This window comes from Neophocaena asiaeorientalis, unplaced genomic scaffold (genome assembly GCF_003031525.2).
Source record: "Neophocaena asiaeorientalis asiaeorientalis breed wild unplaced genomic scaffold, Neophocaena_asiaeorientalis_V1.1 scaffold430, whole genome shotgun sequence".
Taxonomy (NCBI): Eukaryota; Metazoa; Chordata; class Mammalia; order Artiodactyla; family Phocoenidae; genus Neophocaena; species Neophocaena asiaeorientalis.
The window spans coordinates 3,264,291-3,287,856 of record NW_020173691.1 but is presented as its reverse complement, the minus strand read 5'-3'; the positions used below and the strand labels follow the sequence as shown (position 1 = coordinate 3,287,856).

Here is a 23,566-nt window from a genome sequence, read left to right as displayed (position 1 = left end):
ATTCATGGCCAATTTAAACTCGGATAATAAATTTTCAAGGAATAAAAATTTTCCTATTCTACTGATCACAGTTGCTTCTTTATTTCAGCCTTAGAACTTAAAACTAAGACACAGTTTTTTAAATGGTGTTTGTGTTGAAAAATGTGGGTGCTTTTTCTGTTCCCAATCCAGCATTTCTGATGAGAACTGTGAAGATTCTAAACTGCGCAGACAATGCTTACAGCCTGAGGGGTGATCTTTTTCAGTCAATTTTGCAACCCATCAAAAAAGATTCTACGGCTTCCCTGGTGGCAGCAGTGGTTGAGAGTCCACCTGCCGATGCAGGGGACACGGGTTCGTGCCCCAGTCAGGGAAGATCCCACATGCCGCGGAGCGGCTGGGCCCGTGAGCCACGGCCACTGAGCCTGCGCTCCGCGACGGGAGAGGCCACAACAGTGAGAGGTCCGGGTACCGCAAAAAAAATCCCGAAAAAAAAAAAAAAAAAAAAAAATTCTAGTTCTTTAGCGAGTCACCTCTCGTTTTCTTATACTTATTTTGAGATTGTTCTGGTGAAAATATTGCTGCCTAAACAGTTTGTTAAATTCATGTCAGATGTTTCTCCAGTACATGGAACGAAAATCAGATTCTAATAGATGTATTTGAACTTGATAATATGGGTCAAGAGACATAAAAGAAAAAGGTAAAAGCTCCTTGAAACACATTAAAGGCAGCAATTTAATTCTCATTTCTCCCTTGGACATACACTTTTCCATCAAATTACTAGTTGGCAACTATAGTAAATACCTTAAAATATGTCTAATTAAAGGAAAGTCAATCTAGCTTATTTTTTGGGCAAGAATGCATACTCAATGCCATATATTCTCCTATCCCGAGAATACTCATTTTCTCCTGGTAAATGCTACATAGATCAATGTGATCATATAAAAGAAGACTGAAGGGAAATTTGGGCAAATAAGTAAATCATTAATAAGCAATAAATGAAAACAGTCCTAACTAGACTGACTCTAAAAGACAGTATATAGGTACTGTGTCATACTTAAAGGAGTAGAAATATTCCCACACTTCCAAGTGAAAAAAAAAGCATCTTATGTATTTGAACATTTGAAGCATCCTATAGCTGTAGTTCAGTTCACAGCAGAAAGTCTTTTTCTCTCTACCTCTCAAAATGAAGAAATCATCAAAATGCATTTTCTTCCTGCCTTTCCCCACCCCCAATAAACCTGACATCCTCTAATGTTCTGAGAATATTTTCTACCTTACTAGGTATTCGTTTTACGTTTATTCAAAAATTAGTCAAAGAAAAAAATTTCTGCAGTTATAGGACTACTTAACTTTCCTCTTTTATGATCTCCCAGTGGAATAGAAAAGAATATAGCTATTATGGTTCTTAAGTTTTTGTTTGATGTGCTTGGCTATGAGCTCACCTGAGAGCCAGCTAGCCGTTCTAAGCAATCCCAAACAAAAACTACTTTGAATCCTGTTTCCACAATTATTGAGACCCAGCCTTCAATGTCCCTGATATGTATACTAGTGCATTTGCTTCGGAAAATAAATGTTCACACAAAACTGTTGAAGAGCAGCATGAAACACCCAGGATAATGTAAAAGGGTTCTCGGTCACACAAAAATTAACAGACAAGTTCAACTAACATCCCAAACAGCCAAAACCCTTACTGAACACAGAGTGTGTGCACACTGTGAGTGTGATCAGAGTCTATGACCCACAAATCTCTTCCCACAAGCCCAGCTAGTGGTTCCAAAGTGCCTCGCCTATACAGCTTACTGATGTGGGCACCAAACTAAAAATGTGTGCTGTTGACATAACGTGAGTCCTCCTGAGATTTGCTAAGAGCTTGTCCATGGTCACTCAGACAACCTTCCAAAGATACTTCAAGAGCCACTTCTGCTGTTTGTCGTCTCTCAAGGCCATCACTCCGGGACAACTCCAGTGGGGGACAGCCATTGTGCTCGGCACAGCCATTGACATGGGCCAGAGGCAGTGCCCCGGGGGGACAGCACAGCTGCTTGGTGCAGTCCTTGGAGATGCAGGGTGAGCTGCAGAGCAGCTGCAAGTCCTTCTGCCCCAGGGGCCCCTTCAGGTCCACCTTCTCAAACTGGATGGTCACATTGTGGATTCCTGTGTTGTGGAAGATTTCTCGAATTTTTATACTGGCATCCTGATCTCCCCCATCCTGCTGATACTTGATGTGCAGAGTGGCAATGATCTTCCCACTTATAAGTTCCCAGATGTGAACTTCATGGACACTGCTAATTCCGGGCACGGCAGAGAGTTTGCTCACTAGAATAGGGGAGAGAAAACAATAGCCAAGGTGAAGGTTCCATTTGAAACATGGAACCGCCATGGGAGAATAGGGTCCCCTTAAGCATTCTCACCAGAATGATGTAGTTACTAAGAATAACAGGAAGCAAAATAGCTGTACCGTATATGGCTACATCTTCCCATACATTTTCCCATAATCTTCTTCCTCTCTGAATTCCTCTACCATACACTGTTAGCCCATAAAAGGCAATTCAAGGGGCTTCCCTGGTGGCGCAGTGGTTGAGAGTCTGCCTGCTGATGCAGGGGACATGGGTTTGTGTGGAAGGCCCCCTCTCCCAAAAAAAAAAAAAAAAAAAAAAAAGGCAATTCAAGAAAATAAGTTTCATAACAATCCTCCCCACAAAATGCCCAGGGTGGTTGAGTTTACAAGGCATTTGACGCTCTGATGGACTGGAGTGGGAATATAAAGTAGGATGCCTTTTTTAAAGGGGATTTGGCAATGTGGATCAAAAACCTCAACCAGCAATTCTAACACTAGGAATTTAACGGAAAGAAATAACCAAATATTTATGTACAAGAATGGCTTGGACAATGCTTTTTGTGTTAATGAAAAAAAATGGAAATCGTTAAATCAATTATGTGATAGAATATGATACAGCTGTGAAAAAGTAAGTTGCATATTTAAGGATATGAGAAAGTGTATATAATGTATTTTTAAGTGAAAAAGCAAATAGCTAGAATGTATATGTGGTATGACATTCTTTCCTCTTTTTTTTTTAACATCTTTACTGGAGTATAATTGCTTTACCGTGTTGTGTTAGTTTCTGCTGTATAACAAAGGGAATCAGCTATACGTATATATATCCCCATATCCCCTCCCTCTTGAGCCTCCCTCCCACCCTCCCTATCCCACCCCTCTAGGTAGTCACAAAGCATAGAGCTGATCTCCCTGTGCTATGCGGCTGCTTCCCACTAGCTATCTATTTTACATTTGGTAGTGTATATGTGTCCATGCCACTCTCTCACTTCGTCCCAGCTTACCCTTCCCCCTCCCCGTGTCCTCAAGTCCATTCTCTACATCTACATCTTTACTCCTGTCCTGCCCCTAGGTTCTTGAGAAATTTTTTTGTTTTTAGATTCCATATATACGTGTTAGCATATTCCCGTTGTGGAGCACAGGCTCCAGACATGCAGGCTCAGCAGCCATGGCTCATGGGCCTAGCCACTCCACGGCATGTGGGATCTTCCCGGACCAGGGCACGAACCCATGTCCCCTGCATCGGCAGGCAGACTGTCAACCACTGCTCCACCAGGCATTTCTCTAATGATTAATGATGTTGAGCATGCTTTCATGTGTTTGTTGGCAACATGAATATCTTCTTTGGAGAATTGTCTATTTAGGTCTTCAGCCTATTGTTGGATTGGTTTGTTTGTTTTTTTGATAATGAGCTGCATGAGCTGCTTATATATCTTTGAGATTAATCCTTTGTCAGTTGATCCATTTGCAAAGATTTTCTCCCATCTGAGGGTTGTCTTTTCATCTCGTTTATGGTTTCCTTTGATGTGCAAAAGCTTTTAAGTTTCATTAGGTCCCATTTGTTTATTTTTTTTTTTCTATTTTCACTTCTCTAGGAGGTGGGTCAAAAAGGATCTTGCTGTGATTTATGCCATAGAGTGTTCTGCCTATGTTTTCCTCTAAGAGTGTTATAGAGTCTGGTCTTACATTAAGGTCTTTAATCCATTTTGAATTTATTTTTGTGTATGGTGTTAGGGAGTGTTCTAATTTCATTCTTTAACATGTAGCTGTCCAGTTTTTCCAACACTACTTATTGAAGAGGCTGTCTTTTCTCTATTGTATATTCTTGCCTCCTTTACCAAAGATAAGGAGACCATATGCACATGGGCTTATCTCTGGGCTTTCTACCCTGTTCCATTGATCTATATTTCTGTTTTTGTGCCAGTACCATACTGTCGTGTTTACTGTAGCTTTGTAGCATAGTCTGAAGTCAGGGAGCCTGATTCCTCCAGCTCTGTTTGTCTTTCTCAAGATTGCTTTGACTGTTCAGGGTCTTTTGTGTTTCCATAGAAATTTTTTGTTCTAGTTCTGTGAAAAATGCCATTGGTAGTTTGATAGGGATTGCATTGAATCTGTAGATTGCTTTGGGTAGTAGAGCCATTTTCACAATGTTGATTCTTTCAATCCAAGAACATGGTATATCTCTCCATCTGTTTGTATCACCTTTAATTTCTTTAATCAGTGTCTTATAGTTTTCTGCATACAGGTCTTTTGTCTCCTTAGGTAGGTTTATATCTAGGTATTTTATTCTTTTTGTTGCAATGGTAAATGGGAGTGTGTCCTTAATTTCTCTTTCAGATTTTTCATCATTAGTGTATAGGAATGCTACACTATTTCTGTGCATGAATTCTGTATCCTGCTACTTTACCAAATTCATTGATTAGCTCTAGTAGTTTTTTGGTAGCATCTTTAGGATTCTCTATGTATAGCATCATGTCATCTGCAAACAGTGACAGTTTTACTTCTTCTCTTCTGATTTGGATTCCTTTTATTTCTTTTTCTTCTCTGATTGCTGTGGCTAAAACTTCCAAAACTATGTTGAACAATAGTGGTGAGGGTGGGCAGCCTTGCCTTGTTCCTGATCTTAGTGGAAATAGTTTCATTTTTTCACCACTGAGAACAGTTTCAAGTTCAGTGCTTGTGATTGGTCTGTTTATATTTTCTATTTCTTCCTGGTTCAGTCTTGGAAGTTTGTGCTTTTCTAAGAATTTGTCCATTTCTTCCAGGTTGTCCATTCTATTGGCACAGAGTTTCTTTTAGTAATCTCTCATGATCCTTTGTATTTCTGCAGCATCAGTTGTTACTTCTCCTTTTTCATTTCTAATTCTGTTGATTTGAGTCTTCTCCCTTTTTTTCTTGTTGAGTCTGGGTAATGGTTTATCAGTTTTCTTTATCTTCTCAAAGAGCCTGGAAAAGGTTTTATTATTTAGTTTTTATTTTGTTTCATTGATCTTTGCTATTGTTTCCTTCATTTGTTTTTCCTTTATTTCTGATCTGATATTTATGATTTCTTTCCTTCTGCTAACTTTGGAGTTTTTTTGTTCTTCTTTCTCTAATTGCTTTAGGTGTAAGGTTAGATTGTTTGTTTGAGATTTTTCTTATTTCTTGAGGTAGGACTGTATTGCTATAAACTTCCCTCTTATAACTGGTTTTGCTGCATCCTATAGGTTTTGGGTCGTCATGTTTTCATTCTCATTTGTTTCTAGGCATCTGTTGATTTCCTCTTTGATTTCTACAGTGATCTCTTTGTTATTTAGTAGTATATTGTTTAGCCTCCGTGTGTTTGTATTTTTTACAGTTTTTTTCCTGTTATTGATATCTAGTCTCATAGCGTTGTGGTCGGAAAAGATACTTGATCGATTTCCATTTTTTTAAGTTTACCAAGGTTTCATTTGTAACCCAAGATATGATCTATCCTGGAGAATGTTCCATGAGCACTTGAGAAGAAAGTGTATTCTGTTGTTTTTGGATGGAGTGTCCTATAAATATCAATTAAGTCCATCTTGTTTAATGTGTCATTTAAAGCTTGCGTTTCCTTATTTATTTTCATTTTGGATGATCTGTCCATTGGTGAAAATGGGGTGTTAAAGTTCCCTAGTATGATTGTGTTACTGTCAATTTCCCCTTTTATGGCTGTTAGCATTTGCCTTATGTATCGAGGTGCTCCTATGTTGGGTGCACAAATATTCACAATTGTTATATCTTCTTCTTGGATTGATCCCTTGGTCATCATGTAGTGTCCTTCTTTTTCTCTTGTAATAGTATTTATTTTAAAGTCTATTTTGTCTGATATGAGAACTGCTACTCCAGCTTTCTTTTGATTTCCATTTGCATGGAATATCTTTTTCCATCCACACACTTTCGGTCTGTGTGTGTCCCTTGGTCTGAAGTGAGTCTCTTGTAGACATTATATATATGGGTCTTGTTTTTGTATCCATTCAGCCAGTGTATGTCTTTTGGTTGGAGCACTTAATCCATTTACATTTAAGGTAGTTATCGATATGTGTGTTCCTATTACCTTTTTCTTTCTTTCTTTTTTTTTTTTTTGCGCAGTACGCAGGCCTCTCACTGCTGTGGCCTCTACCGGTGCGGAGCACAGGCTCCGGACGCACAGGCCCAGCGGCCGTGGCTCACGGGCCCAGCCGCTCCGCGGCATGTGGTATCTTCCCGGGCCAGGGCACAAACCCTTGTCCCCTGCATTAGCAGGCGGACTATCAACCACTGCACAACCAGGGAAGCCCCTTATTACCATTTTCTTAATTGTTTTGGGTTTGTTATTGTAGGTGTTTTCCTTCTCCTGTGTTTCCTGTCTAGAGAAGTTCCTTTAGAATTTGTTGTAAAGCTGGTTTGGTAGTGTTGAATTCTCTTAGCTTTTGCTTGTCTGTAAAGGTTTTAATTTCTCTGTTGAATTTGAATGAGATCCTTGCTGGGTAGAGTAATCTTAGTTGTAGGTTTTTTCCCTTTCATCACTTTAAATATGTTCTGCCACTCTCTTCTGGCTTGCAGAGTTTCTGCTGAAAGATCAGCTGTTAACCTTATGGGGATTCCCTTGTGTGTTATTTGTTGCTTCTCCCTTGCTGCTTTTAATATTTTTTCTTTGTATTTAATTTTTGATAGTTTGATATGTGTCTTGGTGTGTTTCTCCTTGGATTTTTCCTTTATGGAACTCTCTACGCTTCCTGGACTTGACTGAATATTTCCTTTCCCATATTAGGGAATTTTTCAACTATAATCTCTTCAAATATTTTCTCAGTCCCTTTCTTTTTCTCTTCTTCTTCTGGGGCCCCTATAATTCAAATGTTGGTGCATTTAATGTTGTCCCAGAGGTCTCTGAGACTGTCCTCATTCTTTTTTCTTTATTCTGCTCTACAGAAGTTATTTCCACTATTTTATCTTCCAGGTCACTTATCCGTTCTTCTGCCTCAGTTATTCTGCTATTGATTCCTTTTAGAGAATTTTTAATTTTATTTATTGTGTTGCTCACCATTGTTTATTTGCTCTTTAGTTCTTCTAGGTTCTTGTTAAATGTTTCTTGTATTTTTTTCATTCTATTTCCAAGATTTTGGATATCTTTACTATCTTTACTCTGAATTCTTTTTCAGGTAGACTGCCTATTTCCTCTTCATTTGTTTGGCCTGGTGGGTTTTTACTTTGCTCCTTCATCTGCTACGTGTTTCTCTGTCTTCTTATTTTGCTTATCTTTCTTTTTTTAAAAAAATGAAACATCATTGTATATATACACACACAAAAATGATTTTTTTAGATAGATTAAGTCTTGTTTTATTGAATGACTGACATAAAATATTAAGAGTGGTAATTTCTGGGTGGTAGGATTATGAGAGATTTCTATTTTCTTATTTAGGCTCTTCTATATTTTCCATACTTTCTAAAATTAGTATGTATTTAGAAAGATGGTATTGAACAGTGATGACGAACAACCTGTAGCCAGCTAGAGTTTGAATCCCAGCTAATCATTTACTACCTGCATGACCTTGTAAAATTTACCCAGTCCCTCTGTGCCTCGGTTTCCTTATCTGTAAATTAGGAATGATAATGACAGTACCTCATAAGTTTATTTTAAGGATTAAAATGAGTTAATATAAGTAAAGCATTTGGACAATATTACCTAGCATGTAATAAGTATCATAAGAGTGTTCCTATTGTTATTACACTTTAATTTTTTTAATATCTGCTTTTCAATATATCTACATTATTTTGTTAAAAGGCAATATAAGCCAATATATATCACAAGTTGCTTTGTATATGCTTCTTTTGTTTTTTCCATTGGCAAACAAGCCCCTGGAAGGAAAATGATGTGGTATATCTGCTCCTCGGAGCCTCTTTTACCTCTGTCGTCCTCTGCCTGCAGCACTGGGCAATGAGTAGGCATGCAGGAGAGTCACACTGTAAATCATGCCTGTAGGGGGAAAGGCTATCCACGGCTGTTTAATATATTAAGACCTATCAAATCTAATTTCAGCTATTTGTCATGAAATAAGGTCTTCCAACTTTCAGCTGCATAGTGGGCCTGGGCTATAGTTCATGTTTACTGGCTCACTGATGAAGTAATGATAGATAGAATAATAGCAAATATTCATGAAAAAAATTTTTTTCCTATAAAAACTTCATCTCCATTTAGAAACACTAGAACTAAAGTTGCACAGTTTCTCACCAACATCTGGAGAGTTCCCATTCAGACATCCTACAAAGTCTATAAAAACGTTCTATCCTCAGATGCACATAAACTCAAGTGAGAGTTTGACCTATTTGAGCAAAGCAAAGAAACAGATTCCACTACTGAATGAGTGAATTTAAATATGGTCCATTTTACTGTGTTATAGGACACACGGTGACTTGTGTGCCCACAAGAATTAGTTAACTAAAAAGCAGGATCTAGAATAGGAAGGAATGACTCATGTTTTCAGAATAGGGGGAATAAAAATCAAGTCCTGGATGGAGTGGCCTTATCTGAGTTAGAATAAATCTCTGACATGAAGGTAAATAAATAGCCCAGGAATAGGTATTGCCCAAGCAACACATTCTTAAAACTTTGCAGTAGAGTCAGAGGATGATGGGCTAAAAAGGACCTTTGGTTCTCAGAGCTGTGAGTCATCTTAGTAGCAGCAGTCATCTACAAAACATGTGAGAATGTCTCTATTGCTTTGTGATTTAAAGTATTTCAGGAGACAGAAATCAAACACTGCTCTGAAATAATGCTGGCCCTTTGGCCTGAAGAACAGTCACTGGGCAGTGGTTCAAGATAAGAATCGCATGACTTACTCAGCTCTTCCATGTTGACGCCTTTGGGGACCATCTGTAGCAGAATGGCAGCAGTCTCCTTGATGAGTGGGAAGGCAGATGACAAAATAATGATGACCATGATGACAGTCAGGCTGGGGTCAATGTAGCACTGCCAGTTACATGGGTCCTCATGCTTCAGGGGAAGCACGTAGAATATGATGGCCGTAATCACCACAACCACCGACCCCAGGGCATCTCCCATCACATGTAAAAGGACCCCTGCGGGGAAGAAAGAAAGACCAATAAAGCCCACGTGACACTCACTGACTTGGCTTCCCAAGTCTATGAATACCTGTTGCTATTTGTTCTCTGTTCAGTTAGAGCAGCAGGCTGGATTTGAAAGCAAAAAACAACGGCCACTGCTGCACAAAAAACAAAACCTCAGGCCACCATCCCAGGACCCAGAGAACCTGGAACAGCCTAGGAAGATTCTGAGCCGCAGACACTTGCGGGAAGAGGGACTGTGCCAGTTCAAGGTGCCACATTGCTGCCACCTACCACCCATCAGAGGGCACCAAGCCGGAAACAGACGCTATGCAAATGGTTCCTTTTTCTTTCAGACAGGTGTCTGTGATTTCAATTGTTTCAAACATTTCTTTTTTTTGGGGGGGGGTGCCATGCCACGTGGTTTGTGGGATCTTAGTTCCCCAACTAGGGATCGAACCCAGGCCCACGGCAGTAAAACCACAGAGTCTTATCCACTGGACCACCAGGGAATTCCCAAACTTTTTTTTCCTAACTGAAGTATAGTTGATTTACAACATTGTGTTAGTTTCTGGTGTACAGCAAAGTGATTCAGGTATACATATTCTTTGTCATATTCTTTTCCATTATGGTTTGTTACAGATAAATATAATATTTATATTTATTTATTCTTTGTCTTCCCTCTACCTTGATCCATTTTCCCCTTCCCTAAATGCATTTACCTACTTCTCACTTAGCCTGTGGTCACTTAAACTGCCTTTGGTTTAAGAGGTCCTCCACAGTGTCCAGCAACATTCCCACTAAATAAAGAGCCCTTTGTAACAATAAAATAACATTTAAATTCTACAGATAATAACAAAAATTGTGGATGCCTTTACTTAAGGGAACCACTTCGAAAGTTTTCAGTCATGAAACAGAAAGCATGTAATTCTAAAGAAGATCTAAGTGTCCAGTTGTTTGTTGGACACAGACTGAACTGGGATTTAGTGAATGGAGTGGAGATTTGTTAGGATTATAAAGTATAAACACAAAGGTTTTTTCTTTACAGAAAGCAACATCAGAATCTTTCTTTCCAAAGTATGGTTTGCAGACCAGAAGCACCAACATCACCTAGAAGCTTCTGAGAAAGGCAGAATCTCAGGCTCCACCTCTTATCTATTAAATCGATTCTGCTTTTTTTTTTTTTTTTTTTTTTTTTTTGCCGTACGCGGGCCTCTCACTGTTGTGGCCTCTCCCGTTGTGGAGCACAGGCTCCGGACGCGCAGGCTCAGCGGCCATGGCTCACGGGCCCAGCCACTCTGTGGCATGTGGGATCTTCCCGGACCAGGGCACGAACCCGCGTGCCCTGCATCGGCAGGCGGACTCTCAACCACTGCGCCACCAGGGAAGCCCCGATTCTGCATTTTAGTAAGATTCCCAGGTGACTGAAATGCACATAAAAGTTTTCAAGGCGCTGCTCTAGAAGAAAGTATATGGACTAACCCTCCATGTATCCGAGATTCACTCAGTAGAATTAATAATCATCCAAAATACTAACAACTCACTCATGGCTGCAACTGAATAGTTTCACTTAGAAGAGGCTACTTCCTCCTGGCAGCACTTCTAAGATTCTGAGTAGCATCATAGGTCGAATGGCATTTTGTAAACACACTAAATGTAGTTTGTGGCAACCTCCCCCCGCCACCAAAAAAATACAAGAATAAAAAGAATCCCCACATCTCCTTCTGGCTGAGTGTTTACTTATGGTAATAGGGTCCCGATTCAATAAATACATTAAGTAGTCCCATTTTTTTTTTTTGCGGTACGCGGGCCTCTCACTGTTGTGGCCTCTCCCGTTGTGGAGCACAGGCTCCGGACGCGCAGGCTCAGCGGCCATGGCTCGCGGGCCCAGCCGCTCCGCGGCATGTGGGATCCTCCTGGACCGGGGCACGAACCCGTGTCCCCTGCATCGGCAGGTGGACTCTCAACCACTGCGCCACCAGGGAAGCCAGTCCCATTTTTTAATTCTATGCCCCCTTCTTCCCACCCCACCCCTATGGGGGCTTCTTACTCCCCAGTCCCTGTCCTCAGCCAAAAAGAGAAACTCAACATGTTCCCAAGAGTTGGTCTCTACAGCTTGTTTCTCCAGGAGGAACTGAAGATCAAAGCTCTAACCTTCTCCAGGACAGTACAAAATACTACCATAAAAATATGAAGACCAAACATTTCCTATACGCACTCGACATCATTTTCACAGCCTGAGACCATCTGTTATTCTCTTTTTCATGGATGTCAGCCTCGTTTCCTCCATTAGACTAAGTAACATGAAGGTGAGGGTCGTACCCTGCATTTCCTTTGTTTGTATTTTAGCACTGGAGGCATACAATCTAGGCACTCGAAAAAAAACAGTTTTCTGGTTGGTCAGTCATAACTCCCGCGACATAGAGTGCCTTCTGCCTTTTACTTAATTATAATAACTGTAATGCTAGCTAACATCTATGTACCAGACATTGTTGTATGTTGCATGTATTTACACATTAAGTCCTCTTAAGGACTCTCTAAAGTGGTTACTCTCTCCACTCTACAAATGAGCAAACGGAGGCACAGAGTAGCTTAGTAACTTATCCAAGAGCACACAGCTACAAAGTGTTCGTGTGGGGATATAAATCTCCATAGTATGACTAGAGAACCATTGGGCATCCTGCCCCATCGAAGTCCTAAATTCCAGTTTCAAGTTCTCCTTCTGAGAAATCTCACTACCGGACCCTAAGAATTATATAAAAGAGTGTTCACACTTATTTTTCACATAATCCACAGTAAGAATCTTATTTTGCATCCTAGCCCAGGCACAAACACACACTGAAACAAATGTTTCTCGAAAAAACAAAACCTATCCTTACGTGGGACTTATTACTATTTTCTATTCTATTTCATTCAATCCTAGTTAGTTTTCAAAATGCTGATCATACTTTACTAAATTGATTTTACAACCCAAACTATCGTGACTTTCAGTCTGAAAAACTGCTTACAGCTTCATTTCACTAAATTCCTGAGATATTGCGGTGTGTTTTCTGGCCTTCCGTGCAAAGATGGTCATGATCTTCTGGGGACCTCAGTCCACTGGCAGGGCTCCGGATAAGTGCGTCAGTAACTTCCAGAGGGAGGATTATTCCCTGTGATGAGAAATCTCAAGAAAGGCTTCTCGAGACATGGGCAAGACTCTGAAGAGGAGACAGGCTTCAAAAGGCAATAGTTCCAGGCAGAGAAACTCAGAGAAAAGGTGTTCCAAGCAGAGAACTCAAAGGAGGCTGCAGAAGAGGATGTGCTTGTCAGGCAACATGGGAGACGGGTGCGCTACATTTAGAGTCACAGACCTGACAGTCTCTGTGAGTCATGGATCTTGGGAAAGTCAACCTCTCTGAGCGGCAAGAGTCTCACTGGTGAAATGGGAATAAGAATAGTATCGGCCTCACTTCTCGAAGAGGCTAGTTCTGAAGAGGACGTGATACTAGAAAAAATGTGTATAAACATCTAACGAAAACAAAGCCGGTGTGTGTGTGTGTGTGTGTGTGTGTGTGTGTGTGTGTGTGTGGCAGGATAAACTGTTGAAATACTGCCATGATTTGCTTTTTGCTATTAACTGTCAGGATCATAGAATAACAGAGTCAGTAGAACGCTTGGAAATTAATATGACCTAATCTGGAGCTCTGAAACTTAGTGACTCAACTATCTTGAATACATTCGTGTTGCATGTTGCCATCTCAAAGACTTTCAGGGATAATGTCTTATTATCATGCTAGTCAAAAGATGTTTTATTTGTTATTTCTATGTCTAGCTGAAATTTGAGGTGTCACTTACTATGCATATATAATTTATAATAAAAATAAAATGTTGTAGAAATTAAAAAAAAATAGAGGACGTGAAACAACGTCTAAAAACCCACTGAGAAGTAAGTGCACAGAACTGATGGGAAGGCAATTCATTATGTGAATCCTCTGTGCTGTTCCCATCAGCCATGTATCTCTCACAACAACACAGAGATGTCAGCACTGCTATTATCTCCCTTATGTAGATAAGGAAACTGAAGGTCCAAGAGGGAACGTTACTTGCCCAAGGTCACATAGCTAGTGGAAGGCAGAGACAGAACTCAAACCAGATCCGCCTGCCTAAGCCCTCCTCACCCCACTATATGTATGTCTTAAATGGTGGTGAGACAGGCTGGGACCTGGGACCCTTTGCTGCAGTACTTGCACCTGGACAAACGTCTCCTTGAGCAGCAAAATCAACAAGCTCATTTGTATGAGGCATCTTTAAAAAAAAAGGCTCACAGATACAGAGAACAGATTGGTGGTTGACAGAGGTGGTGGAGGGGTGGGCAAAATGGGTGAATGGAGTCAAAAGGTACAAACTTCCAGTTATAATATAAATAAGTCATGGAGATGCCATGGACATCAGGGTGACTATAATGATGGACCTAGTGGCAGGGCAGGAATAAAGACATAGACATAGAGCATCGACTTGAGGACACCAGGTGTGGAGGGGGAAGCTGGGACGAAGTGAGAGAGTGGCATGGACATATATACACTACCAAGTGTAAAACAGATAGCTGGTGGGAAGCAGCTGCATAGCACAGGGAGATCAGCTCGGTGCTTTGTGACCACCTAGAGGGGTGGGATAGCGAGGGTGGGAGGGAGACGCAAGAGGGAGGGGATATGGGGATATATGTATATGTATAGCTGATTCACTTTGTTATAAAGCAGAAACTAACACAGTGTTATGAAGCAATTATACTCCAATAAATGTGTATTAAAAATAATAATAAAGAAAATAAGAAAAAAAATAATCCTGTACCATATATTTGAAAGTTGCCAAGAGAGTAGATCTTAAAAGTTCTCATTATGAGAAAAATTGTTACCGTGCATAATGATGGATGCTAACCAGACACTGTTATTCATGTATTTATATTTATACTGTGGTGATCATTTCACAATACATACAAAGATCGAATCATTATGTTGTACACCTGAAACTAGTGTTATATGCCAATACTATCTCAATTAAAGAAAGAATAAAAAAACAGAATGTGCTTTGAAAAGGTGAAGTGCTATGATGGTGAACTCCATCTTAAAAACCCATTAAATATATATATAGAATATATATGTTATTAATATATATTACATATGTAATATATATTAATAACATATATATTCTATATATTTATATTTAAACTGAACCTAAAAAAAAGGATAAACTAAAGGATTATGAGTTTTCATCACAGATCCTCTTTCCAAAAAGATTCACCACCATGTTTTTTAGGAATTTCCCTGTTGCAGTTAAATTTTTTTAACTGATTCATTTAGAAATTTTTAGGAGCTCATGTGCTGCTGTCGTTCTTTTCTGATTTTCCCTCCAGATTCATTCTGGGTATCACTTTGTAAAACAGATGTGAGACTCTCAGAAATGAAGGCATTTCCTGCATTATTTGTTTTTCTTTGTATTATTTACCTCTAAGCCCCACTTCAGGCTTCCTCAAACCATCTAAAGGTAAAGGGCTGCATAACTTTTGTTGAAATTCTCCATCAGATTGGGAACTGGGCTTTCTTGAATCGCTCTGAAGCAAAATCTGTGCCCAAGAAGTTGGAAAGGGGAGATGTACTGTACCATGTTGGTGTCTGGTGAGAAACCCACTTTTGAACTCCCAGGGCTCAACTTTGCCCTGGGTTTGTGACCTTGAGCGCATGGTAGGAGGGATGCAAGTGATGTGCCTTCCTCTGTCTCCCCAGAACCCCTTCTTTAGACCTTGAGGTGGAAACTCAACTGAACCAACAGACCATCTCAGGAGCAGTTTTCTGACCAAAATAAGTGAGGCAATGAGGGTCAGTCAGCAAGGTCACTTGGGGCGTAACCTTGGATAGATCCCACCTACTCTCTTCCAACCTTTATCAAAATGATATCCAATTCAAACAGGCTGCATTTTATGTTAGCAATATCCACGGGCGGGCAAAATCAAGCAGTAGCATGCCAGGGATCTGTGAGACTCTGGAGCAGGCAGCGTGAGCACGGGCCTAAGTGGAGCAAGGATAAATCATTAGCAACTCTGACTCCCCCAGAATCGATGCCGTGATTAGGCAAGAGATCTAGGTAATAGTCTCTGCATGTAACCAGCCTACTCTCTAACACACCTATGAAAAGGCAAACAGAAAGGAAGAGTCCAGCCCAGTCCATGTGTAACACTGAAAAGGATTTCAGCTTGACCCCAGGTCAATCCTACCTCTGATATTCAGGGCTTCGGACTTGTCCTTTTTCATAGTCTCTTCTGGTTCATTCTGCGTAGTCAGGGAATCACCTGCATTCAAAGAAGAAACCTTGTGTTGTGTATAAGTTCTACAAACAAAAAGAACCAATGGACTCAAAAAAACGTTTCATTATTTTCAAAGCCCACTACCTCATCAGCCCCCGCACCTCTCCAAACACACAGCCCAGAGTGGCACATTTTGGCCTTTAAATCAGCCTTGTGATTCACCTTTGGACTTCCTTCACACTTTCATTCAAGTTCAAACAAACAAACAAAAAACGAGGCAGTGGGAATCCACCCCCAACCCCAAACCCATAACTCCCAGGGGGATGGACGGATGGGCAAAGGGGGAGGGAGAAGAACAAAGTGCAGATAGTATCCAATGGAGGAGGGAGAGGTGCGGAGTGCTATCTGTTGCCCAGTAATAATAACTGATTTCCGAAAGAATCAATACTCCTATACAAAGAGAATAGGGGAAGGGGAAAAGAAGCAAAGGGGGCCCGAGGACCCAGGAGGAAAAAGAAAAGAAATCGGGGGAATACGTTCAGTTAGCGGCACAGACTTAAAGCCGGCCAGCAGAGGAAATAGTTGTGGCTTTTTTGTTTTTTTGTTTTTTTGTTTTTAAAGCAGACAGGTAAAAAGAGGGCGTGGGGCGAGGAAGAAGGGACCGGGCGCGCGGGGGAGGGAAGGGCAACGCTGTCCAGAAGATGCAACCGAAAGGCACCTGCTACGTTGGAGAACACGGTTGCCCCCTTCTCGTCCTTCCTGTCCACCGAGGCCACACGGAGGGTCACGGCCGAGTCGCGGCCGGGGGCTGGCAGGGCGGCGGCGTGCCAGCGGCCCTCGGCGCCCTGGGGAGCCGGGAAGACGCCTCGAGGGCCGCCCCCGGCCGCCGGCTGCTGATGCCGCTTCTGTTCGTGGCGGCGGCGGCCGCAGCAGGCGAACCAGGCGGCGCAGTCCCGGAAGATGAGCAGCCCTACCACGTTGACGGCCAGCCCCAGGGCGCCCACGATGAGCACCAGCTCGGGGTCATCGATGCGCTCGGGCCGGGCCAGGCGCAGCACGGCCTCCACGAAGATGGTGAAGCAGAGCGCGGTAAGGAAGACGGCGTTGCCGAGCGCGCCCACCACCTCGGCGCGGGCGTAGCCGTAGGTGGCGCTCAGGCTCCCGCGGGGGCGCCGGGCGATGTAGCCGGCGCTCAGCCCCACGCACAGCGAGATCAGGTCCGACAGCATGTTGAAGGAGTCGGACAGCAGCGCGATGGAGTTGCCCAGGTAGCCCGACACCAGCTCGGCCACGAAGAAGGCGATGGTGAGCACGAGCATGAAGAGCAGCCTGCACGTCTTGCCCGAGTAGCGGCCCATCCCCGCCCGGCCGATCGTCCCGCCGCCACAGGTCGGGGCGCGGCGCCCTGGACTCCGCCGTAGCCTGGTCCCCGCCTCCCGGGCCGCCCTGCCCGCCGGCACCCGGGCTTCTTATAAGGCGGAGGCGGAGGCAGAGCGGCCCCGGTCCCCGCACGTCCAGAGTCTAAAGGAAGGGCCGGGCGGCAGTATCTAAGGGACCTTTCGCCGCCTCCCCGACCCCTGCCCCTCCCTCGCGGCTCGGCCTCCCTTGGCACGTGGCCACGGGCCAGTGTCTTTCCTTCTAAGGACGGAAGTGGGCAGAGAGGAAAGCTGCCGAAAAGAGGGTGCGTGCCTGGATGGCACCCGTCACAGACACCCCTTAAACACAAGTGGTGTTCACCCGACGACCCTTTTTCTCCAGTCCCTCCAATCATCCGTTCCGTGACTGTCGGCTTTTAGTGATAAGGACCTTGACTGCTGCGGGGTGTGTTCGCAGTGGTGGACGTGAACACCTTCGCGTACGTGCCCAGACACCGATTCATTACAGATTCCCTAATAAGCTGGAAGCACCGACCCGTCCCACCCTGCCCTTCCGGGTGCTTCCTGCCTTGCATTTTGCGAAGTTGGAGCTGATTGCTCACTTGGCACTCCCACTCCAACACCACACATGGTGTAGCTATTTTATCCTCTCTTCTTGCTCACAGCCTTCATAAAGGGCACACTATCGCTTCTGTCACCCCCTCATGGCCCAGCATCATCCCTGTCCGCCTTTAGGAACTTGGCTCACAAGGTCACCTTCCAGAGGTGAACTGCAGGCAGCCCTGGGGGAGAGCTCAGATCACACTTCTGTGAGCCTGGCACTCCCTCCCAGCTCTCAGAAATACAGTTTCTCTGTCATAGGTGCAGGTCCCTTGGCCACCAAAAAAAACAAGGCTGGCTTCCTCTGTACTTGTCTCCATTCTCCATTGGAGAGAATACTCTCCTCACCCCCATGGGTCCCTCCCAGCATGACCTGATAGAGTTCAGTGACTAACCTACGTGAAGGCTTATTCCAAATAGAGCCTTTCTGTTGACAACAGGCTGTGTTCCAAGTAAACGTTACCCAGAAAAGGACTGTCTCCAGGACTCGGGGAAAAACCAAGGATCGGGGTCCTTGAAGATGGGTGTTTGCTCTTGGTCAGTTCAGGGACCGGGGTGGAGGAACCTTGCAGGTTTCTTTATTGGTTTGTTTTGGTTTTATACTCTTGTCTCATTCCGAAAAAGATCTGAGGGTGAAGTCTGATGATCTCTCTTCTCCCTCCCCCATTCCCAACCCCTGAACTTTAACCATTCCTAAAAAAACACATCTGCTTTTGGCTTGGAGATGAATAAAAATGTCTCACTCCAAAACAGCCACAGAATCCATTCAGGGAACATTCTAATTCTAGTCCCATTCATTGCCTTAGCCTTATAAAGCATGATCTTGTCTTTTAATGGTCCCCAAGGGTCCTTAACAAGATGCAAAAACTTCTTGGATCTGAGGGTTCCACCTTATACAAGATGAGCCTCGAAATTCTGGGACCCTGTGAGGCATTCCCTTCCCACCTCCAGGAAAATACCCCTACACTGAGAACTTGAGGAAATTGATCATTTAAAGTCTTCTCTAGGGACTTCCCTGGAGGTCCAGTGGTTAAGACTCCGTGCTACCAATGCAGGGGACACGGGTTCGATCACTGGTCAGGGATCTAAGATTCCGCATGCCCCATGGCGCGGCCAAAAATAAAATTAAAAAATAAATAAAACCACCACCGTTATTTCAAAAATAAATCAATAACTAAAGTCTTCTTCAAAAATTAGTATTAAAATGATCAAAACCTAAAAAGCAGTAAAGATATATAGGCTGATGAAAGTTTTGAGGCTGAATGGTCTTGCACAAGTTCCTTAATTGTCTGGGCCTGTTTTCACTACTGCAAAATGAGGGTAATAATAGTGCCCTCTCATAAGGTTGTGAGGATTGAAGGGGTTAATAGGTGTAAAGTGATTATAACTGCTATTGTATCAGATTATAATAGTAAGCACTCAATAAATGTTAACTGCTTATTTAAAAAATAAAAAAGAAGAAGCAGACAGGAAGCAAAAGAAGGTGTGGGATGAAGAAGAAAGTGGGCAAGAGAAGGGAAGAACGAAGTGGTCCAAAGGGCCACATTATAGTATTAATATTAGTATTAATATTAGTAATACAGCATGTGTAACAAAACTGCTATTGAGCCACAGATGACACATTCTCATACAAGAAGAAGCTATGCCCAAGTACTGCAGACTATGAAACCCCTGAGACATGTAACCTACGACAGAAAGCCAAGCAGTCAAAATAAGAGAGAAAGGCCTTTCGGAGATCGCTTGACAGCGTTAACACAGTCCCTGCTGATTGCATTTCTCTGTCATTCACAACTGCAAGAAAAACCTGAGAACAGCAGAAATATATCACTTGTGTCTGTTGCCCAGTCATTCTCCTAACCAAAGGCATATAAGAAGAATTATGTCATTGCCCCGGGAAGGCAGTCAGTGGAACTAGAAAGCCAGCGGCTGAGGAAGCGTAGTGCCCTGCCCAGGGCCTAGTTCCTGACTTCAAGGAAGTCTAAAGACTAAGGGTGTCAACCAAAAGCACTTAAGGAAAATGTTCTGATATATATAGTTGTGTGTATATGTATATACATACATGTTGCTGTGTGTACATATATATATAGTTGTGTGTAAATATACATATATATAGTTTGTGTGTGTGTATGTATACATACACATCTATATATATATATAGGTTATACACATATAATCTAAATTAATTGCCCAAAATTTAGACTTCATCTTATAGTTAGTATGAATTATGAGGTTTCGGTAGCTTTTTTTTTTTTAATTTTTATTGGAGTATAGTTGATTTACAATGTTGTGTTAGTTTCAGGCATATAGCCAGTGAATCAGTTATACATATACATATATCCACTCTTTTTTCTTTAGATTATTTTCCCATATAGGCCATTAAAGAGTATTAAATAGAGTTCCCTCTGCCATACAGTAGGTCCTTATTAGTTATCTATTTTATATATAGTAGTGTGTATATGTCAATTCCAATCTCCCAGTTTATCCCTCCCCCCCAACCCTCTGATAACTATAAGTTTGTTTTCTACATCTGTAACTCTATTTCTGTTTTGTAAAGTTCATTTGTACCATTTTTTTAAATTCCACATATAAGCAATATCATATGATATTTGCCTTTCTCTGTCTGACTTACTTCACTCAGTATGCCAATCTCTAGGTCCATCCATGTTGCTGCAAATGGCATTATTTCGTTCTTCTTTATGGCTGAGTAATAGTCCATGGTATATATGTACCACATCTTCTTTATCCATTCCTCTGTTGATGGACATTTAGGTTGCTTCCATGTCTTGGCTATTGTAAATAGTGCTGTAATGAACATTGGGGTGTGTGTATCTTTTTGAATTATGGTTTTCTCCAGATATCTGCTTAGGAGTGGGAGCTTTTGGTTATTGAGCTCTGACTCTCTGCCTAGTCCTCGTGCTGAGTACTTTATAGTCATTATCTCATTTCTTCCTCACAACAGCCCCATAAAATAAGTACAGGAAGACTTCAGAGATACTGTGGGTTCAGTTCCAGATGACCCCAATGACGGCCAATGAAGCGAATATCACAATAAAGTGAGTCACACAGAATTTATGGTTTCCCAGTGTATTTAAAAGCTATGTTTACACTATACTGTGGTCTATTAAGTGTACAATAATAGCATTATGTCTAAAAATGCAATGTACGTAACTTGATTGCTAAAAATGCTAACCATCACCTGAACCTTCAGTGAGTCATAGCAGTTACATAAAGATCACTGATCACAGATCACCAAAACAAATATAATAATAATGAAAAAATTGGAAATATTGTGAGAACTTTCAAAATGTGACACAGAGACACGAAGTGAGAAAATGCTATTGGAAAAATGGCCCCAATAGACTTACTCGATGCAGGGTTGCCACAAACCATCAATTTGTAAAACACACAATATCTGTCTACCAAGCATAATTAACCAAAGCACACACACACACAAAAATGAGGCATGCCTGTACTACTTTATAGGTGAGGAACCTAAAGCCCAAAGATTTTAAGTAACTTGGGCTTCCCTGGTGGCGCAGTGGTTGAGAGTCCGCCTGCCGATGCAGGGGACGCGGGTTCGTGCCCCGGTCCAGGAAGATCCCACGTGCCGTGGAGCGGCTGGGCCCGTGAGCCATGGCCGCTGAGCCTGCGCGTCCGGAGCCTGTGCTCCGCAACGGGAGAGGCCACAGCAGTGAGAGGCCCGCGTACCGCAAAAGAAACCAAAAAAAGCAAACAAAAAACCTCTTTGCTGCTACACATCTAAGCCATATCCTGTAATATGTCATATCTATAATAAAGTTGGTGTTATGTTCAACTATCATCTGTCTCTTAGCTATCAATTGCTTCCAAACCTAGGAGAGTAAGAAAGGGGTATTCTTAATTAGTACCTAAAGCCCTAACATACTGGTGAGTTGGCAGGAACCTTGAGAAGGATAAAGGTGAGAATCTAGAGGCCAAAGTAACACATGGAGATTGAGGCTTCTGGTGAGGCCAGGGCAGGCGCTGTTAAGTTTTAGGTCTCCAGTAAGTGTGAGCCAGGCAGGATTTTGACCTTGGCAAATGAAAGCAGCTTATTGCCTACAGAAGAATGGTTGTTGTTATAGATGTTTTAATAGGCCTTTGAGAGCATGAGTTTTTAAGACTGTTTTTTTACTGTGTGCTTCAGTCTTACTGTGCAAAGAAAGTGAGAGAGAGGGTAGTTTGCTCTCAAAAACAAGGACATTGCACCACAGGATGAGAGAGTTTTCTTCAGGCTAGACAAATGCAGAAAAGAAAAGGAGATGCACATCTATCTAAATATACTTAAAGAGGGGATTAGATTAGATCAGACTGGGAACTGGGAACCAAAGATATCTTTCAGAGACAGGAAGCAAGATTTCAAATGGCTGATTGGCATCTAGGAATGCACCTCACCACTCCCAGAGGGAACCAGATGCAAGGACCTATTAAAAGTCATCCTCTTAGAACAGACTTAGGGTTGCCAAGGGGTGGAGGGGAGGGATGGACTGGGAGTTGGGGATTAGCAGATGCAAACTATTATATATAGGATGGATAAACAAGGTCCCACTGTATATCATAGGGAACTATATTCAATATCCTGCGATAAACCATAATGGAAAAGAATATGAAAAAGAATGTAAATATATGTATAACTGAATCACTTTGCTGCAGTAGCAACTAACACAATACTGTAAATCAACTATACTGCGATAAAATAAATTTTAAAAAAATTTAAAGAAAGAGTCAATAGTCTTAACAAAAAAGGCCTCGTAAAGCTATGATACCATCTGAAGTAAAAGCAACTGGGGAATACAGCAATTGTCCCACATCTGCCCCATTGTCAGATGCTGGGGATCTGTGTGAATGGGGATGATGCCCACCCACTGTGGAAGTGGATGAAAGTCCAGCCCAAGGGGAGGGGCATGCTGGGAAATGCCATCAAATGGAACTTCACCAAGTTCCTCATTGACAAGAACGGCTGTGTGGTGAAGCGGTACGGTCCCATGGAAGAGCCCCTGGTGATAGAGAAGGACCTGCTGTGCTACCTCTAGCTCCACAAGTGTGCTCCCCCGACCCGAGCCTGCCACCTATGCCCCTCGGAGCACCTATGCCCCTCGGAGCCTTCCACCCGGTGTCCACGATGGTCTGCCTGAAAACCAGCCCCTGGTGGGGCAGACCCGAGAACCCGGCGTGCACCCCTGCCGGAGGAAGGTTCCTCGGCCCAGCTCACGGCTTGGCAACCCCACCCCCTGCTGCCTTGTGGGAATAAAACACACAATACAAATTGGAAAAAAACCCAAAAAGGCCCTTTCTTTGTTTCTTTAGTTCACAGATCTTCAGGGTGGGGATGGAGGGGAGAAGACTTAAGGAGCTGCACCTGAGGAGCCTCATTTGCCCTGGGCCCTGAATAAGATGACAAGATCCTGAACGTGAAGCTGATGCCCTATGAGATGAGACTGTAGGGGTTTGGGGAGCAGCGAATGATTTTGTATGTGGAAATGACGTGAACTATAGCTGGAGGGCAGACCGTGCAGATCGTTTTTTCCAAAGATGCCCACAACCATATCTCCTATTCCACAGGGAGACCTTGATGCTTCTATCCAGAAGTGTGTCTGAGGGCTTGATTCTCCTTTCATCTTGTCACTTGCTTGTAACCCATACAATCTGAGGTCGGGCCAGAAAAGGCATTGAGGTGTTTACCTTGTTTGATGGAACACTCATGTTTGAAACCTGACCCACCGTGGACGATGTCCTGAAGCCACGCTGTGTGAGGAAACCAAGCCCCACAGCAAGGGCATGTGTAGGGGTCTAGTCAGCAGTCCTAGATGTTGAGACCTCCCAGCCCAGGAGCCAGACATACGATGATTGCAGCCTCTCACCATCACCTCGCTACCCCCAGCCTTTGAATCTTCCCAGCCGAGGCCTCAGACATCGTGAAGCAGACAAGCT

The 23,566-nt window shown here is 42.6% G+C and overlaps 1 protein-coding gene across 1 annotated transcript; it reads right to left on the bottom strand.

Moving 5' to 3' along the window:
• Positions 1-1,727: 1,727 nt before the first annotated feature.
• SLC30A10 (solute carrier family 30 member 10) lies at positions 1,728-16,999 on the bottom strand. Its single transcript, XM_024750492.1, has 4 exons — positions 16,360-16,999; positions 15,612-15,686; positions 9,137-9,376; positions 1,728-2,298 (listed from the first exon to the last, which is right to left on the bottom strand). The coding sequence occupies exons 1-4, from the start codon at positions 16,997-16,999 to the stop codon at positions 1,799-1,801; spliced, it is 1,455 nt and encodes a 484-aa protein (XP_024606260.1). The 3' UTR covers positions 1,728-1,798.
• Positions 17,000-23,566: the final 6,567 nt, after the last annotated feature.